This window comes from Pleurodeles waltl, chromosome 7 (genome assembly GCF_031143425.1).
Source record: "Pleurodeles waltl isolate 20211129_DDA chromosome 7, aPleWal1.hap1.20221129, whole genome shotgun sequence".
Lineage (NCBI taxonomy): Eukaryota > Metazoa > Chordata > Amphibia > Caudata > Salamandridae > Pleurodeles > Pleurodeles waltl.
The window spans coordinates 854,204,186-854,225,582 of NC_090446.1; the positions used below are offsets into that span (position 1 = coordinate 854,204,186).

Here is a 21,397-nt window from a genome sequence, read left to right on the forward strand (position 1 = left end):
AGAGTGGAGCTCACTGCCCAACCCTAATAAATATTGGCTTTATTTCTGAACTGATGTGAGTACTTTCGTGGTGTTTTCGCTGTTAGTGGGTGTGTGTGTACAAATACTTTACACATTGCCTCTGAGATAAGCCTGACTGCTCATGCCAGGCTACAAAGGGGGTAAGCCAGGGTTGTTTTAGCTGTGTGATTTCCTTACCCTGACTGGAGTGAGGGGTCCGTACTTGGACAGGGTGCAAACCACTGCCAACTAGAGACCCCATTTCTAAAAGGTTGTCAGAGCTGGGTGAGGCCTGGAGTATTCCTGATGCTTTCCTTCCAGTAGAAAAATAGAGCTAATAGGAGGGGAATTAGCTTCTCAGAGAGCCTGAGATTTAATTAACTTGTGTTTCAGAATGTCAGGTGTTCTGAAGATTCCCCTGCTTCTTACACATTTTATTACCCACATGGGCAGTCTTAAATTGATTATTTGGTAGTATGCTACAAAATGTTTGACACCTGTTCTCAGTTCCCGATAGCGTGGACTTTCTTAAGTGACCACTGTATTCTTTCTGTGTTTGTTGATTTAGAATTTGTGGTCCTCGAGGACTGGAAAGAAGAATACAATGGGTACTAATAAGAGCAATGGGTGCACTCTTTAGGTCTAGGGAAAGTTTGATGTCCTTGGGTCAATGTTTGAAAATTACAAGTTTAGGCCCTTCTGGTCAATCCTCTGATGATCTAATTTCCTGGTTTGATAAGCAGTTGGTCCTCGTCCGAGCCTTGGACAGTTTCTTGGGTTTTAAAAGGACAAATTCAGAAATAAACCTCATTATATGGGAACAATGTAAGCACTGTTTATCCTTAAGACAGTGTGAAATTAACCACTTTAAGCGTAGAGGATGAGATTGAAGGCAATGAGTGCAGGAGAGAGGAGAACAAGAAATATATTGATTTGAGATAAGCAGCCACATTCTCTAATTCTCAGAAATATTGGGCTCTACTAGTGAAGTACTGTAACTAGAAAGCTACAGCCCAGCAATTCTGATCTAGGATAATGCCTGGACACAGTACATTTTCCATTTATATGCCAGCAATTCTAAGTGTCTAAGTGGATGACATGGGGTCATTTGGTCCACCTTCTCACAAATAGATTGAGGGTTTTATTAAAGGGGCACAATCATCTGGGGCTATTGGACCAGATAAACTTCTGATTGCTCTCATTAAACATGAAGTGTCTTTATGGGCCTCCACTCTATGTTCCTTATTCCAAGCTGGTGATATTCATTCTTCTTCGAAGGGGAGCATTATAGTACCTTTATATTTAAAAAAAAAAAGAGGTCCCAAGGACCTCCCTGCCAGTTATCAACAAATAGCCCTTCTCAATGTGACTGGCAAATTATTTGTCAAAAATTTACACATCCATCTTCAAGATTTGGGCTTTGGTAATAATCTTATTCCAGTTGAGCAGGTGGATTTCCTCAAGAATTGTCGCATACTTGTTAACAATACTGCCCTTTAAATGCTATTTAAAAAGTACCCTAAAAGTAGAAGCATGCCTTTGTACTCTGCTTCTTTTGATTTCTCCACAGCGTTCAATAGGGTAGATCGGTTGACTCTGTGGAGAAAACTATTTGAGTTAGGGATTCCTGCTCATATTTTGAGGTTACTCATTGCCTTGTATCCTTCCATTAGGACTCAGGTTTTGATGGGGGAAACCAAGATCTCTTGAGGAGAGTGATGACGAAAATCGATTAAAGTAGGGGTGCCTGCTTGCACCTCTCCTTTTATCTCTTTACACTCATGCTCTACCTAGCAGAGCTAGCTCAGTAAAGGGTGATCCTCCTAAACTTGATCCAATGTCTGTGGGTTGTCTTCTTTATGTGGATAACATTATTCTGATTGACCTGAATCCAATAGGCCTTCAGAGACACCTTCACGCTTTGAAAATAGGAGGAGCACTTTTAATGGTAAACGTTGTGAAGAGCAAAGGTATGATTTTCAGAAAGATGGGGGCTAGATTCAGGAAAGTTTTTAATTGGACTCTAAGCAATTCTGAAATGGAAATAGTACAGGCTTACCCTTATCTTGGCAGAATGTTTTCTAGTAATTTCTTAGATGCTGATCACATAAATCATTGTAGAAGTAAGGGATTTTCTCAGGCCTCGGCTTTCCATCAATTATGTAAATGTTGTGGCTTGAGGCTCTTGGCTCATGTCTTACCTGTCTATAAGACTATAATACCCCATACCTTGATTTATGCTAGCAAAGTGATGGATGTCAGAAGTCGGGCTTCTTTTGAGGAAACTGAGGGGCGTATATAGCAACAGATCTGAAATTTAAATTCAATTACTTCTCATTCTGCTCTTCATTTGAAATTCGGTCTACCTTCTCCTTTTGTGCTCACATTAGCTGCAACCTTGATGTGGGGGGAATGGTATACTTCATTGAAATAGCTGCATTAAAAATTGAAAGAAGTGCCTTTTATTCTATTTATTCTAATGTTTTGGATGTGTTTAAAATTGTGCAGACTGGGGTTCTCCCTTAGCCAAAATCTTTGCTAATTAGTTTAATTAGAAACATTACCATATATGGTAGGTAGGAATAGGGGCATCTCACTTTGCAGGCAGTCTGTGAGGAATGAAATTGTAGTTCTAAGTAGTATGCATAAAAAAACACAACCTTACTTGTTATGGAACCTTCCACATTGTGTCTGTAGAATCATTTTGTTATTCAGGCTAAATCTATCACCGTTGCATGTTATTACAGGCGCCTGGGTAGGTATTCCGAAGGAAGAAAGATATTGCAAGTTGTGCCTCACTCATGTCCAAGACTTGAATCATGTAATTTTTGTATGCCTATATATGCACTTTGCACATCACCACTTTCTGAGGCCAACTTTCTGGAAATGCACTATAACATCGGCTGCTGATGCTAGACTTAGCTTTTTTGCTCAGAAATGGCTTGTGAGAAAGCTTTTACATTCTTCAAATGTTTTTTAAAGTGTTTTTAATTGTTTTACCTTTTTTAGCTAATGTTCAGTTATTTTTTTATACCCAATTGAATTGGTGGAAAATTCCAAATTGTGACATGTATTATTTTGGATAAATTGTCTTTACAGCACTTTTTCTTGCACTTTCTCACTTTGTTTCCTTTATGTAAAAAATTAAGTGTAATGACCTGGTATTACTCCTGTAGTCTAGTTTGTGATTTGTTCCAATGATTTTCTTTTGCATATTTGTACTATTATGGCTTGCACTTTCTATTGGGGTACTGTACTTAATAATTGTGCATTGGTAAAATGCCATACTAATCACTTTATGTATTTTTTTAAATAATTTGCATGCTTTCCCAAAAATGTTTTATTTGATTTAGTGTGTCTATTGAAGTAGTACTGTAGTTATATGAATGGATTTTAATGTGGATCTCGGTTATGTTATAAAACTGAAATTAATTAAAACATAATTGGACAGCCAAGACCAACTGTGGCAGGCAACTACAGCCAGAGATACTTTGGCCATTGTGATACAATCATTGGACAGCACTTCAGCCTGTTTTTTTTCATAACCTGTAAAGAAAGGTGAATGTTCTATCACCTTTGTTTGAAGCTTATGAAAACATAAGGCCTGTATATACAGTCAGAACATTCAGCCTGTGAACTTGAGTGTAGATCAGGCAGGGGTTGTGGGCACAAAAACAGCCAAGCCCTTGTTTGATCACTTCTTACAGCACAGCAGAGCATTGCCATCCACCCATTGCCTTTCCACATTCTGAACTGCTGATTGACACTTACCGTGCCTACCTCATCCCCACGACAGACCCTGCTGCAATCTACCACCTGCTTAAATTGGTTTGTAAATAAGAATGGAATTGATTCAGGAAAAGAGAATCTGCAAATTTAAACTAACCTGGTAATCCAGGGTCTAAAATGATCACCCATTCTGGAGCACAATCCTGTAATTCCCTGATGGAGGGTTGCAATAAGCCATCTTGAATTGGTGATTCTGGGCTCGATACTTTTGGCACTACTTCACCTTGAAAACTGTAATCGAGGTTAAGTTACATAGACAGCATCACCAGAAATGTGGTTGCAGTCTGATGTTGCAAATGCATCCAGAAGGCACGTTAAGCACCCTTAAAGAATGGGCTGATCTAGATTACATATTCAAGTATATAATTAAGGGTCATTGACTTTCTGATGAACAATCTCCTTTGCAAATGAATGCACTTCATAGAGGGGCACACTACTATTGTGATAATCCTTTGTAAAGTGACTCTCCTCTAGAATATGTCCACACCAACCCAAGCTTCAGAACTCAAAATTACTTGCATAATCACAACGCAATCTCAATCAGCTTCCCAACTATAAGGCTGACACGATTATAACCTTTAATGGCATACAAGCTACCAGGACATAATTGGACTGGAGATGAAGAAGTGCTAACATATAAAATACCAAGGCAACATGTTTCTTCATTTATGCACTCAAGATTGTGAACATTGTCTCCATGTCCAATAGGACCACTCGATCATGCTCCAATTTAAGAAAGAGATTAAGACACACAACTTTAATGATGCTACATCACAACATAGTTAGTAACAGTTCACTTTGACTCTCAGAAACCAGCTACCCTCCAATAACTCATTGCCTGTATCTTTGCCACTGGCCCGCTACAGTGTTCTACTGCCATTTGGCTAGGTGCACGCTATACGAAGACCAAATAATCACAGACATCATGACTCTGAAATTATAATTTTAAGCCTTAGCCTTACTCATGTTCTGTCTGAAGAATTCTCTTCCTTTGAATACATCTAAACATGCTTTGATTACCTAACTGAACATGCTGTGACCACCTACGTAAGCAATTTTTCTCAATGATGATGTAACTTAAAATTAGGTAGGAAAGCTTAACACGATTGGGCAGATTAACAAACCTGTGGTTTGAAAAGTCCGAAATGTTTGATCATTCATTTTAGCATGTTTATCTTACCTATGTAAACATAAACCTCTCTGCTTAGCAATCAAACATGGTCAGTTTAAATAGATAAAAAAGTTTGCATTACCTAACTAAAGATGCTTGGAGTTTCTAACTAAACACGCTCTTGTTATTAATCTAAATGTGCTTTGCCTGGAGTGCATTTGTATTTGTGAAGTGTATTCAAAAATTTCCAGCTGAATTTTAAGTCCATATCTGCGTCTAAGCAATTATTTGATTTCTGATGTTCACAATAAGTCCTCTTTCTCCTAATTCTTTTGGTAAAATAAGTTACAATTTGTTAGTGCAATTTGATAATTTACAGATGCTCAAAGTAGAAGTTAGTGCATGGCTGTCAATAAAATAACTAGCAAGTTGAATTTTCCCTTTACAAAATTCTTGAACCCTTCTTCAAGACTTCTTAAGATCTGCAACCTTCTTGAACTTTGTAAAGTTGACATTTGAATGACAATTTTTGATAAAAAATTATGTTTTGTGGAAAATGTTGTAAAGAGCTAAGATCATAAAGTTTACAAAAAGTTTTGGGCGAACATTAGTTTTTGCTCACACAAATAAATAACCACTGTTTCATTTTGGGATTGACGTTTTTTCACTTGTGTTATAAAATGATGTGAAAAACTTTTTGAATATTGATAAGGATATTCAGAATATTTCCAGTTGATGTATAGATCATTTGAATTTGAAGGGATATCAACCTGTTTACTGTTTCTTGCTCTGGTTTGCGGGAGAGGATTTCCATCACTTGTATGTAACTGAAAAAATACTAATCCAAAATGTCTACATTTTCCAGTGAAATATCATGCTTAATAAAATGTAAATGTATTATTCACAAGTATTTTTACTTTAATTTGAAGTTTGTTCGAGGTACAGCTATTCAGGATCCCTCATCCTGCAATCCATGAATCTGGTACAGGAAAGCAATGGGTTGAGTGTTAGCAAGAGGGAGGATCGAACACAACTGACACAAATGAGGGCACATACGATTATTGAACTTGGAGCCAATCAGTAATGCTCATCATCTTCCCATAGCCTATCTTTAAAGCCAACTCCTGTCCCTGGAACTTAAATCTGGGGAGAGCCACTAACTACCTCTATTAGCTTTTTTTATGTCAATAATGCTACATGGGCACCTTCCATAAAATGTTGAAATGCCTACTCAAACAGAATAATTGGGGGGTTGTCATTATCTGTGAATTGTGGATTTTATGACACTTACACCTCATCATCATCAGATTTAATGTTTTAGTTATTTTAACAACAACAATTCAGACAATCAAACATCGTTACTTAAATAAAATTCATTGTAACAATATAAAAATAATATTCCTTCCTACTGACACATTAAAATAATGAACAACTATACTAACAAAGTGCCTATGGTCCTAATCTCTTAAGGAAATTCTTTAAGAAGAAATTAATAATCTCGGAGGTCTTATGCTAATCAATATGGAAATAAAACATATTTCACAGGTTTTAGAATGCAATCGGTTAAAAAACTTCAAAACTAGTGACAGCATCCATTCTAATTCTTTGTAACTACTGAGAAGTGTATTGTAAAATGCAAGTCCGAAAACTCTTCGATCTCTAAAATATATTATTAGTAGTTAACTTTTTAGTTAACTTTTTTTAACATATTAATAGTTACCATATCTCCCTTTATTAAACTGCATTCAGGGGTTTAATGACAAAGCTATGGTAATGTACCTCACAAATTTGCAGTTTAGCTGCAGATCCTGTGGATTTAGACATGCTATAATAGCAGCACTGCAAGTCCGAACAGCACGTTCTTTGAAACTTATTTTCAAAAAATGTCAATGGAGTTCTTGCACAACAGAGCAGATACAAACAATGTGAATCAGGTTTTCCTTATGCCAGCCACAGTGTCCACAGGTCTGTGAGATGGGATTTCTCCACAATGGAGAATTAGCCCTCGTTGGAATATTTATCTAACTGCAAATGCATTAAGGTGTGTTTCATTCGTGCAGGAAACAGGATTGGGGTAAGATGCCGGAGACAAGATGGTGTATTGATTTATTATCATCCATGCATGTGAAGGAGCACTAAATTTCCCTTTATCCTCTAAAAATGATAAACATTTTACCGCCTTATTAACACCCTTTTTAAAGGAACAGTACTAGGGCCCAACTTTCCATAATGCTTGCCGACCAAGTTGATTAATGGCTAACTGCAAGTATTTGCTAAAGGGAGACTTTCGGTCAAGCTGAAGCACTTTTCAAAGGGCCATATTTAGTTGTTCACCAACTTGACTGATCTTATACCATGTTTTAACCGCAGCAGTTTTTATTGCTGAATCTTGCCGCGTTAGCCCAAATTCTAATTGAAGTTGTTCTGACGAGGTTGAATGCAGCAGATTAAAAATACACCTAAAAACCCTCAGCTGGATTTTGTCTATTAAGACTTGCAATCTCAAAAGTACTATTGCAAATCTCTTATAACGGGAATAATTTTAATTTCTCTATACATAGTCATACATAGTCATGCAGAATGTCCGCCATCTACATCATTCTGCGACTTTTGGTAATTTTGCACCTGAAGTTATTGATACTAGTGTCAAGGAATACACGCCTGAGATACATTCAGTATAAGTACACACACAGGACATACCTCACCCCACTACGCTTAACCCGTATATACGGAGGTGCCCCCAAGGGATGCCCCCAAGTGTGGCGCCATGGATGCCAACCTTGATCACATGATCTGGCAATGCACAGAGGTCCAGACTGGGTGGGGAACTGTGGTGAGAGAGCTGGAGAAGCTGTTGGGAATCTCCATACCGCAAACCCCAGCAGTGTGCCTGGTAGGTTTGAAATCGGGACTAACACTTGGGAAGGTACAGGAGGGCTACATGGACATTACACTAGTACTATACAGGAGATTAATTGCTATGGGCTGGAAATCACCCTGGAGCCCGACCAGGACGGATTGGAGGCGTGATGTACTGAGGTGGTCCGGGGCCGAATTACAGGTCCTGAAGAGTGAAGAGGCCAAAGGCCTGCGCCAGACACCAATGGCCCCGGCTTGGCAAGTAGTGATGGGCGAAGACAGTGACACAGGAGAACCGAGTTGACAGGTCAGTAAGATAACTGGGATAGTTGAGGGATGAACCCACTACATTAATAAATAGTGCGGAGGGCGAACAGCGGGAGCATGAAGCCACTAAGAAGCAGGAGGAAGGCACAGAACCCAGGAAGGATGTAGAGGGGAGAGGTGGAGAACAGTAGAGTGATAATCAGGTGACCCAGCACATACGGATGGAACACCGGGTATTGGATAGGGGTCATCCACCGCAGAGGCAGTGTTCCATCATGATACCCCCCACAATCAGATTACAGGGAACCATGGCACCATCACGTTTGTATTTGTGTTTTCGTTTATATTAATGTTAAGGTTGATTAACATCGGTTTATGGACAGTATGGAAGGAATTGCTAATGAAGGTATGTGATCGAAGCCACAATATTAGAACAGGCACAAGTACAAGGTAGATGGGAATAGTAAGTGTTCTAATGTAACCGAGACAAAGCAAACTAAATACCAGCCTTTAATATAGATTAAAGTGAAACGGTGTCTAGAACTTATAGCAATGATTAAGAATGATAATGCCTTGAATAATTTAACCTGTATAACAGCAAAATGTTAATCAATATATATATAAAAAAAAGTTATTGATACTAGATAGATCTTTAATTTAATTTAACATGGTATTACAAGTTTTCCCATATGGAACGCAAAAATTACCAGGGATATTAGTGTCACCAACGAACACCAGTAATTCTCAAATTCCTGGCTGTTTTCCCGAGACAAATCCTATTAGGTTTTATCTGACCAAATTTATCTTCAAGTACTTTTTCAAATTTTTTATGGAAAACTAATTCAGATATTTCAGGCTTAGCCCCTTCTTCCCCCAAATCAGAACTACAACAAAAGTGTCAGTGCATAAGTTGAAACTCTGAATGTTTGAATTATGAAAAGTGTGCTTTCACATGTACATTTTTTTAACGAAAATATCCTTCCACTGTACAATTATTAAATATAGCAGAATTCTCCTCCTTTAGTCACCCTGTTATTTACTTATGATTTTAAATGAAGCAAATTTGTGTATTTTTAATGTGGGGAGCTGGCAAACCTGTGAGTGTTAAATGAATTCTGCACCCCCTCCCCCACAAACAGCTAGAATTCTCAAATTCTCATCCCAGGCACCAAAATTACAATGCTTGAAAATGTGCAATGATGGCACAATTACTGTAGTGATATTCAACAGATATGGGGCCAGATGTATCAACAAACCAATTTACGATTCCCTAATAGCGATTTTTAAGAAATCGCTATTTCTGAATCGCAAAATGGTATGTATCATATTTGCGATTCGGCAATAGCGATTCCTTAAAAGTCGCAAATGCTATTATCAAATCGCAAATTGCGATACCGGCCCCATTCACACCCATATATGCCAATTTTTTGCATTTCCCAAATTGTGAATTCCTAACTGGAATTTGCAAATTTGGGAAATGCAAAACCCAGAGTGCTGGGGGCCTAAGGCCCCCTCCGCTGCAACCTAAGAATTTTTTTAAGGACATGTAAGGCGCACACATGCCAAATGGGCATGTGTGCGTTACAAGTCAATTTTAAAAATGCATTTTTCTTGCATTTTTAAAATTTGCACATGCTTACCACCAAGTTCAACTTGGTGGTAATAGCGATTCCTTAATGCTCAATTCGCATTAAGGAATTGCTTGTTACGTGTGGTTTAGAAATCACAAATAAGGATTTCTTATTTGCGATTTCTTATTTAGAGAATTGCAATTTGCGATTCTCTAAATGGGCTCGCAATTTTAAGGAATCGATATTTTAGCGATTCCTTAAATTCGCCTTGCGAATGCCTTTCATAAATACTGAAAGGCATTTTTGCATTCCCAAACGGCCATTCGCACCGTTTGCTAATGCAAAAATGGATGATACATCTGGCCCATGATTCTGTGTATCAAGATGTGTAATTCACCATAGCAAAGTAACTTATTTAAGCACATAAGGAGCACTTTTGTGCATAAAGACTTTTTTGAATGAGCCAAGACTGTGTTGATATTTGGGAAATGTTTTGAACATTCCAAAAAGGTACATTCTGCATTGGATTATTTCAGATTTCTGATACCTGTCTTACCTCATTGTGTAGAGAAGAGTTCCATCCTCTGTGATGCGGAGAAGTTTGTTGGGCATTGTCATGTTGTGAGCAACTGACTTTTTGCCATTGTGAAAGAAGGTGTCGGGGGTCCAGATTTTGCTGGCCATTAGGTTATTGAGACGTAGTACTGTCATAGGACCTTTGAACTTTAGCCTCTCATCCTTCCAGCTCTGACGGAAAAACACATCAATAGTGTACTCCTAGATGCAAGGACAATGGACAGATAAAAAAAATTATGCAATGTAATAAAAAATGTTTTTCATTAAATAGTGCTATGTTAAAGGTTGGATAGAAGCCCAACATTACAGTAAATACTAGTTCCCATCATCAAACATAAAAATTATTTTCATATATTTTTGGACCTTGCTATAGAATACTTTGCTGTCTAGCAGGCTAATTATTCCAATTACTTTAACATATGCATACACCGGGACTTGGTTCACCCCAGAGAGGTGCGTGGAGAACTATTTTAGATCTCTAAATTACAATCTGTCATCATTCATTTATTTCTTTATCTCATAAATGCACTGTACACAGTTTACCATACATAACATAACCAAACCCTTCTATCTCTATGCCTATTACATCTGTCATGCTTCCCACCATATGTAACCCATCATACCTATCCTACCAAACCCAATTCACCGATCACACATAACTTCCATAACTGCTTTTTATATCTAACATACTGCCTAACTTAAAATAAATAAGGCACTCTACCTAACCTAAAATATTATACTGCCAAACCTCCCTATCACACCTACCATTCTCTCTCAACATATGTAGCATTCACCTCTTGCAATACAAACCATACCTAAAATACTATGGGGGTCATTCTGACCGCCGGGGCCAGGGTTGGCGGGAGCACCGCCAACAGGCTGGCGGTGCCCCGCAGGGCATTCTGACCGCGGCGGTTTGGCCGCGGTCAGATGTGGAAAACCGGCGGTCTCCCACCGGTTTTCCGCTGCCCAAATGAATCCTCCATGGCGGCGCAGCTCGCTGCGCCGCCATGGAGGATTCTGACACCCGGGTTCGCCCGCCAGGAACAGGATGGCGGTATGGGGTGCCGTAAGAGGGCCCCACTTTGTATTTCAGTGTCTGCTTTGCAGACACTGAAATACGCGACGGGTGCCACTGCACCCGTCGCACCTTCCCACTCCGCCGGCTCCATTCAGAGCCGGCGTCCTCGTGGGAAGGTTGTTTTCCACTGGGCTGGCGGGCGGCCTTTTGGCGGTCGCCCGCCAGCCCAGTGGAAAACCCAGAATCACCGCAGCGGTCTGACGACCGCGGTGCGGTGTTCTGGCGGGGGTACTTTGGCGGGCGGCCTATGTCTACTTTCCTACCATACCTAACTTACCATACCAATTGATCATACTTAACTACCAAACTTACACATCCAAACTACCATATCTTATCTAACATGACCTGCACACTTATTACATCTAAGTTACAGTACCTAATCTACCATATCTACTATACATACCAACCTACCTAACCTTCTATACTAAAACATACCAACCATGTTGCTAGGAATGAGGTCTTTGGTTGGCATCAGGTTAGCTACTCTCCAAGCAAGGACCCTCCCTCTAGTCAAGGTAAAGGAGAATCACCCTCAATTAACCCCCACCAATACCCTTGGTAGCTTGGCACGAGCAGGCAGGCCTAACTTCAGAAGCAAGGCGCAAAGTATTTGTACCAACACACACAGTGACTCAGTGAAAACACTACAAAATAGCAACATAGGTTTAGAAAAATAGATAATATTTATCTAAACAAAAATGACAAAAATCCAACATACACAAGTCAAGTTATGCATTTAAAAAGCAAAAGAGTCTTAAATCCTTTAGAAAATGGTGAGAATGTTGTAAGTGTACAAAAGAACCTGGCTAGCATAAAAATAAAGCCGCACTGGTGAGTGTGCATTGAAAGAGGCCAGTGATGCGTAGATTTCTCACCCGCAAGTGAGAACGTGGTCGTTCCTTCTCCGGTCTGGTCGGCATGCGTCATTTCTTCTCTCCCACAAGAGAGCGATGCATCAATCCAGATAAACACCTCGGGTCCGGGCAGGCTTTGCGTTGTTTTTCCGCCCCCAGCTGTCTTGCATTGAAATCCGGTCACACGGTATCCAGAAACTGCATTGCATGGGGACTTGCATCATTAACAGCAGCCGCTACAGGTGTTGCGTGTCATTTCCGAAGCTGGGTTGTCGATGTTCCAGCCGCAGTGTAGGTGGAGTGTCGATGTTAGCCGCGAGGCAGGCGGATCATTGTTTTTCAGTTGCGAGATGGGTGGTGTGTCAAAAGTTTTCCCGTATGGTGGCCTTTGCGTGGATTTCGGGCCTTTTCCACCAGCTGCAACTTTCAAGGACCCAGAGACAGGTTTGGGCACCATTTGGCAGGCAGGACTCTCAGCAGAAGCCCAAGTGCTGGCAGAGAGAAGTCTTTGTTGTCCCTGAGACTTCAACAACAGGAGGCAAGTTCAGTTCAAGCCCTTGGAGAACCAGTGGGAAGTCACACAAAAGTCAGTCTTTGTCCTCTCTCATGCAGAAGCAGTTACTTCAGGCCAACCCAGCAAAGCACAGTCACAGGCAAAGGGGCAGTACACCTCCAACTTCCAGCTCTTCCCTTGGCAGAGGTTCCAGAAGTAATCTAATTTTCTGGGGTTTTAGGTGTTCTTCTTATACCCCTTTCTGCCTTTGAAGTCAGCCTACTTCATAGAGAAGTCTCTTTTGTTTTCAGGATCCTGCCTTGCCCAGGCCAGGCCCTAGACACACACCAGGGAGTTGGAGACTGCATTGTGTGAGGGCAGGCACAGCCCTTTCAGGTGTGAGTGACCACTCCTCCCCTCCCCTCAGCCCAGATGGCCCATCAGGTTATGCAGGCTACACCCCAGCTCCATTTGTGTCACTGTCTAGGGGAAAGGTGCAAACAGCCCAACTGTCAAATTGACCCAGAGCGGGAATCGACAAACAAGCAGAGTCACAGAATGGTTTAAGCAAGAAAATGCCTACTTTCTAAAAGTGACATTTTCAAACGCACAATCTAAAAAACAACTTCACTAAATTATGTATTTTTAAATTGTGAGTTCAGAGACCCCAAACTCCACATGTCTATCTGCTCCCAAAGGGAATCAGCGCTTTAATAATATTTAAAGGGCAGTATTTCACTGTCAGGACATATGAAACACATACATGTCCATCTTTAACATACACTGCACCCTGCCTATGGGCTAATTTGGGCCTACCTTAGGGGTGCCTTACATGTATAAAAAGGGAAGGTTTAGGCCTGAAAAATGAGTACACTTACCAAGTTGAATTGGCAGTTTAAACCTGCACTCAGACACTGCAGTGGCACTGCAGTGGCAGGTCTGAGACATGTTTATAGGGCTACTAATGTGGATGGCACAACCAGTGCTGCGGGCCCACTAGTAGCATTTGATTTACAGGCCCTGGGCACCTCTAGTGCACTTTACTAGGAACTCACCGGTAAATCAAATAGGCCAATCATGGATAAGCCAATGTACACATACAATTTATACAGGGGACATTTATACTTTAGCATGGGTCAGCAGTGGTAAAGTGTCTAGAGCAAACAAAAGAGCAACACAGAAGCAACCTGGAAAGTAGAGGCAAAAAGATAGGGGAGGCATGACATGATGCCAAGTCTAACACTTACTTACAAGTAAGTAAGCATTTCTATACTACTATACATACCATACATAACCTACCATACCTACTTGCATACCACATCAAACCTACCAAACCCTTAAAATTTTATTTTTTTCAGCCCAAGTTTCTAAACATGCCAAGATTACCCTCCCCAGGATTTTAGCAATAGTATGTATCAATGAGATTGTCCTGTAACAGCCTGGTGATAGTTTATCTTCTTTTTTTTAAATAGGGGCCATGATGGCAGGTCTCCAGGATTCAGGGATATTACCCCCCACTGTCCTTAAGACATTAGTTAAAATCGGTCTCTTCAGTTATATGTCTTTAAAGAGATCTACTGACACCCAGTCCGGACCAGGAGCTTTACCAGGTGCTGAAAGATTCAATGCCTTGACTACATCACCCAGTGCAATAGGCATTGATAGGGGCATTAATGAAGCATCTAAGAATTACTGGATTGGTCACCCATATGGAGCTTGTCTACTCCACTCTGTTGAAAAACTCACACAAAGTGAGTTACCCACTCCACTTTGGCAATTGGGGCTTCCACTTTTGAAGTATCTGGCTTTGAGAAAAAAAGTCGATTCATTACCTTACAGAACTTCGCACTATACTTTAAGGCAGCTTCAGCTGACAAGTCTTCCCATGCTTTTATCCTAATCTCAATTTTTCTTGACTCCAGTATGTCCCTGTATTCACATTATGCTTTACGCATGACTAGGGGAGCAGAGCTTAATGCAATTTTTCAGAGTTTGTGGGCTGCTGAACATTCTGCATGTTCTCCCATACTAGTTTATGAGTAAAACTCACCAGATTAATTTGCTCTTATCTCAGCCTTATACCTTTGTTCTTATTAAATACCTGCTTGCAGCATATATCTGAGGAGTTTATACAGGTGTTTAATTGAAGGGTGGTGCAAACTGGTTTATGGTCGCTGAAGCAGTTGGGAATAGTTTTTATAATCTAAGAGCAGGGGGACAGCATTCGCTAAAATAATTCTATTATTTTTATAAAATCTATGGTACTCCTCGTGGTCCCTCTCGTCAGTGTAGGGATTAATTGACTGAGGCCACCCCTGGGTCACATAAAATTGGAAAATCGAATTAAAAAAAAAGTGTGTTCAAAGTATCATTCAATGAATTATGTTTGAATTAACCCTGTTCAACCCATCATCATCCAGTGGCATTCCACACTACTGACTATCGCCCAGAGGACAAAGTGTGATATTAAAATCCCCAGCCCATACCACAATTACTTTCTTATTCAGGTGGTGAAAGTAGCTATCTAGGAATTTATCAAGATAATGAATTGCAGATATGTGTGGTCGTAAAAAATGTTGTTATAAAAATTAAACAAGATGTCCCTTTCACTCCTTAAATATATCTCTGAGTGGGGATAATCATTTGAGTACAACATTGACTTTATCAATTTTTACGGAAACAAAAGTGGCAAGACTGCCTCGTGGTCTGACCACTGTAGGAGCTAAAGCTGGTTGGCACAAAGCAGGGAAACCATCAATATAGAAAGAATTTTGTCATCCAAGTCTCTTGCACGCAAATCAAATCAAAGCTGGACATAGAGTGTAACCAATCAGGGTTATCTAACTTGTGGCAAGCACCTTCAATGTTCCATGTAGCCATGTTTTCTCCTTTTTGGTGATCATTAGTAGTTGTTGATGAGCGGAAGGCAAGACTGTGGCTTCCTATGCATTGGAGGACTTTAATCAGGACAGATAGCTCTGATGTGGTGAAAACCTCCAAATGTCTCAAAATGAAAAGTAGTTGCCTTCCTCTAGATCCCCTCTGGCCAAAGAACCTGAATTAGAAGGGGGTGTCACACATTTCAAAGGGCCACTCTTAGGCGCCGGCAAACCATTAAGATCTGAAGTACTAATATTGCAAACACTGTCAATCATTTTGTTCCAAGGAGGCGAGAGCCATGAATCTTTTTCCTGCCAACACCTGAAGATCTGCACAACACCTATTTCCCTCCTTAGAGTATGTTTGGGCAAGTGTTTCCTTCCTTAAAACTGTGCTTAAATGTCTGTGATCTCTTGGGCCACATGATTTAATGTTGGTGCTGTTGATGGAGGCTGCCATTCATTTTCATACATGTGGGTTTGAGGATTGTTACTGTGGCATTATTGTCCATCTTATTTCCAGTCTTATTTCCTATATGAAAGTAGCATCTTCTAGCGTGGTTACCCCCACTTTTGGCCTGTTTGTGAGTGTATGTCAGTGTGTTTTTACTGTGTCACTGGGATCCTGCTAGCCAGGAACCCAGTGCTCATAGATGAAAACCTATATGTGAGTGTGTTTTTCCTGTCTCACTGGGATCCTGCTAGCCAGGACCCTAGTGCTCATAGTGTGGGGCCTAATGTGTATGCCTGTGTAGTGCCTAACTGTGTCACTGAAGCTCTGCTAATCAGAACCTCAGTGCTTATGCTCTCTCTGCTTTTAAGTTTGTCACTGTAGGCCAGTGACTTCATTGACCAATTTCAATTGGCACACTGGACCCCCCTTATATGTCCCTAGTATATTATACCTAGGTACCGAGGGCATTGGGGTTCCAGGAGATCCGTGTGGGCTGCAGCATTTCTTTTGCCACCCATAGGGAGCTCAGACAAAGCCTTGCAGAGGCCTGCCATTGCAGCCTGCGTGAAATAACGCATACGTTATTTCACTGCACTTAAGTAACTTATAATTCACTTATATGTCTAACCTTCACTTGCTGAAGGTTAGGTGCAAAGTTACTAAGTGTGAGGGCACCCTTGCACTAGCAAAGGTTGCCCCTACATAGTTCAGGGCCATTTCCCTGGACTTTGTGAGTGTGGGGACGCCATTACACGTGTGCACTACATATCGGTCAATACCTATGTTGCTTCACAATGGCAACTCTGAATATGGCCATGTAACATGTCTAAAATCATGGAATTGTCCCCCATTCTAAATCTGGTATTGGGGAGCCAATTCCATGCATCCTGGGGGCTCCATCATGGACCCCCAGTACTGCCAAACCAGCTCTCTGAGGCTTGCCCTGCAGCTACAGCTGCTGCCACCTCACAGACTGGGTTCTGCCCTCCTGGGGTCTGGGTAGCCCAGTCCCAGGAAGGCAGAACAAAGCATTTCCTCTGAGAGCAGGGTGTTACACCCTCTCCCTTTGGAAATAGGTGATACAGGCTGAGGAGCGGTAGCCTCCCCCAGCCTCTGGAAATGCTTTGATGGACACAGATGGTGTCCTCCTTGCATAACCCAGTCTACACCGGTTCAAGGACCCTTTCTCCCCTGCTCTGGTGAAAAACTGGCCAAAGGAAAGGGGACTGACCACTCCCCTGTCCATCACCACCCCAGGGGTGGTGCCCAGACCTCCTCCAGTGTCCCAGACTTCAGCTATCTTGCTTTGCAAGGTGTGGGGACACTCTGGAGGCCTCTGAGTGGCCAGTGCCAGCAGGTGATGTTAGAGACCCATCCTGATAAGGTAGCCAATCCCCCTCTCAGGGCTGTTTAGTGTCTCTCCTGTGGGTTCTTTTCAGATTCTGCTTACAAGTTTCCTTTAGGAATCCTCTGCAACAACTTTAGACTCTTCTGACCTCGGATCAACCGCAGCTTGCTCCAAGAAATGCTGTAACTGCAACAAAGTGTCTACAAGAGACACTTTTCTTCAGCAACCTCGGCTCCAAGTCAGCAAAAGCAACAGTTTCCATGGTGTGCACGCTCTGGGGACTCCCTGTCTTCATTCTGAACCAGAAGAACCAAAGAAATCGCCTGTGGAGTGACCGAGTCACTCCCCTGCTCCAAGCAGGCACCTTCGAAGATGACGACCGGTACCCTGGGCCTCCTTTCACGATGACAAGCGTGCTCTTAAGGACAGAGAGGGTGGACATCATCGACATAGACTGTCCTGAGGTCCTGCTGATGCAATTTGGAGGTAAGACCTTGCCTTCCCCGAGAACGATGATACCCCTGTGTACTGTGTCTTCTTCACCTCCTGAGGCCTCTGTGCACTCTTTGCAAAATTCCTTTGTGCACGCAGCCTAGCCCAGGTCCCCAGTACTCTATCCTATGACGCACAACTCGCTGAGTTGTTCTCCGGCGGCGTGGGACCTTCTTTTGTTGTGATGCATCAACTGGGTTTTGCACCTCCTTTGAACCCAGATCCTGCGACTCCTAGGGGTGCTGGCTGGCATTCTGAGGGCTCTCTAAAGTGCTGAGAGACTTTTCTTCCTCCTCACACAGAGTTGAGGCCCCCAGGTCCCTCCTGGGTACATCGAGCACCATTTTGACAAAGAGCACACTTTTGTCATAGCCAAGGCTTGTGGACGAGTTCTGACACAAAATCTCATCTGCAGCGATCTTCACACCGAGGGACATCTATTGCATCATGCAGGAATCTGCTGGCATCTTCCTAGGCACCCTAGACTTCGACTAACCACAGACTTTTCTTTTGCACCCTCTTCTGGGTTGACAGGGGCTCCTGTCTTTCCTGAAACTTCTTTCGACTTCTGGACTTGGTCCTCTTCCTTTGCAGGTCTTTTAGTCCAATAATCCAGCAGTTGTTTTTTGCAGACTTGGTTGGCTGCTGCAAAATCCCCAAAACGAGGTGTAGTGTGTCCTAAGGAAACTTGCAGTACTTTACTCCTGCTTTTCTGGGCTCTGGGGTGGGGTATTTTACTTACCTTTACTGTAATCTTACTCTCCCAGTGAATCTGCACACACTACACTTGTCTAGGGGAGAATTCGTGATTCACATTCCACTTTTTTAGTGTATGGTTTGTGTTGCCCCAGATCTATTTTCTCCCATTGCATTCTATAGGATTTCCTACTGTTTGCATTGTTCTTCGACTATTTACTTGTCTAATTTTGGTGTCTAGTGTATATATTGTGTATAATACTTACCTCCAGAAGGCATATTGTCTCTATGATATTTTTGGTACTGTGTCACCCAAATAAACACCTTTATTTTTGGTAACGCTGAGTATTGTCTTTACTTGTGTATAAGTACTGTGTAACTATGTGGTATTGCATGAGCTTTGCATGTCTCTTAGTTCTGCCTAAGCTGTTCTGCTATAGCTACCACTATCAGCCTAAGCTGCTAGAACACTACTACTTCACTAGTAAGGGATAACTGGACCTGGCATAAGGGCGGTCATTCTGACCCTGGCGGTCAAAGACCGCCAGGGCGGAGGACCGCGGGAGCACCGCCGACAGGCCGGCGGTGCTCCAATGGGGATTCCGACCGCGGCGGTAAAGCCGCGGTCGGACCGGCAACACTGGCGGGCTCCCGCCAGTGTACCGCCGCCCCATTGAATCCTCCAAGGCGGCGCAGCTTGCTGCGCCGCCGAGGGGATTCCGACCCCCCCTACCGCCATCCAGATCCCGGCGGTCCGACCGCCGGGATCCGGATGGCGGTAGGGGGGGTCGCGGGGCCCCTGGGGGCCCCTGCAGTGCCCATGCCACTGGCATGGGCATTGCAGGGGCCCCCGTAAGAGGGCCCCTAAATGTATTTCACTGTCTGCTGCGCAGACAGTGAATTACGCGACGGGTGCAACTGCACCCGTCGCACAGCTTCCACTCCGCCGGCTCGATTCCGAGCCGGCTTCATCGTGGAAGCCTCTTTCCCGCTGGGCTGGCGGGCGGCCTGAAGGCGACCGCCCGCCAGCCCAGCGGGAAAGTCAGAATTACCGCCGCGGTCTTTCGACCGCGGAACGGTAACCTGACGGCGGGACTTTGGCGGGCGGCTTCCGCCGCCCGCCAAGGTCAGAATGAGGGCCAAGGTGTAAGTACCCAAGGTACCCACTACAAACCAGGCCAGCCTCGTACATTTCCCGTCTCCGTGCTCTCGCTAACTCCTGCTCCCACGTGTGTTGGGATAGTTGGTGGATGGACATTTAATGTAGCAGCATTATCTGACCCTTCCCCTATTGTCTGACCCAACAACGTAGTATTCAAGGAACCTTTGATGTGTGTGGTGAGGAATTTTAACGAGTAGCTAAAAGGCGCACTAATGTTACCCCGTAGAGCGGCACTTGAGAGGGAAACATCACTAACAACGTGGTCATGGCAATTGACAACACTACCATTACCAGACATATGCGTTTATTACACATGCGTTTAGCATGCATGCCCTTTCCACGTATATGTGTGGTAACTGCGGAGAGCAGTCCGGGCGGAACAAGAAGGAGCAGCCACATAGGGCAATAAAGCCTTCGAAAGGAGGTATACAACACCATATAGAGACAAATAAATTGAGTTCTTCTTTGACATCATACAGTTTGCTAAAATACATGCAACCCCTCCCACAAAATTGGTTTAGGGTGCTGTGTCTTGGGCAGTTTATGCTTGTGATGTGCATTTTAACTTCACCTTTGTAAAGGTGAACGGATAGTCTTCTTCCTGTATTTAACATGCTGTTATGAGATTTGAATAATAAATATTTTTCAAAAACGAGATATATGGTAGAACCTAACTATTTAATGTAAGTTTTTAAGATGACATGAAATAGATTTTGGGTCAATGAGCCCTCTTTGAATGTCATAATGTACATCCAGACTTCTTTCTTGAGCTCTTCAAAACAAATGAAAACAATTGTATGTTTGTTCACCTTATTGAAATGTGTATGGCTGTAGCTGAATAATCACTGAAGACCACTGAAGAAGTGGAAAATGAAGAGCTGTCTAACATAGATTATCATAGACTTGTCACAGTACAGACTCTCAGGAGTTGTTTTTTGTCTGTGCAGTGGTATTATATCAGATGTCAGTGTACAATCATTAAATGCTTAAATATGATGTTTTACATTTAGATTCTTCAAACAGAGGGAGCTACACACAAATTGCATTTTTTAGTAGGTAGTGCTACAGTAGTTCTACTTGATTACTACAAAATGTTATTCACAAAACTGTGCATCAAGACCTCTGTCTCTTATCTTCTCTGTGCATAGTTCACCACACACGTACATATATGTTTTTCTAGTAAACATGAGACCAAGAGGAGTAGCTGGAAGATAGTAGGACATTGGGTTACTGGTTAAAGATATGAAACCCTTCTGAAACAGCAACCACTATTCTTGTCAAGGTGAAGTCACAAGCAAACCCTTGAGAGGCACTGTGTAAAGTATTTATGCAACACTTCAAACAGGCACACAGTGCACACACACCATAAATGATTTCACAGCAGCTTTAGAAAAAAAGAGTACATTTTAATAAATGAAACAAGACCAAACAAGACTAAAGAACAAGACTAAAATTACAACAATGGAATCGGTAGAACCCTGGGATATTCAACTTTAAATATCATAGTAAAAATAGTGCCAAAAGCACATAATACCAACTATGAATATCCGGTTGCAATAGACTAGGACAAAATCACAAGTTCAGGCTGACCGTGAAGGAGTGCGGGCTAGCTACAGGGGCCCAGTTAGACCAGCTGAACAAAGTACCTTAAATCTTAGTTTGTGGATCTATGTTGAAGATGAAGAGTGCAGCCAAAGCAATGCGTGAATTCCAAAATGCAGAAATGCTGCACTGTGAAGTCCGGCACCATTATTGAGGATACCAT

At 42.1% G+C, this 21,397-nt stretch overlaps 1 protein-coding gene across 1 annotated transcript in view; it reads right to left on the reverse strand.

Moving 5' to 3' along the window:
• Positions 1 to 21,397, reverse strand: part of GABRA1 (gamma-aminobutyric acid type A receptor subunit alpha1) — a 514,965-nt gene that overhangs the window by 221,496 nt on the left and 272,072 nt on the right. The window contains exon 5 of the mRNA XM_069199368.1: positions 10,154 to 10,374. Coding sequence (XP_069055469.1) covers positions 10,154 to 10,374 — 221 coding nt within the window. The remainder of the gene's footprint in view (positions 1 to 10,153; positions 10,375 to 21,397) is intronic.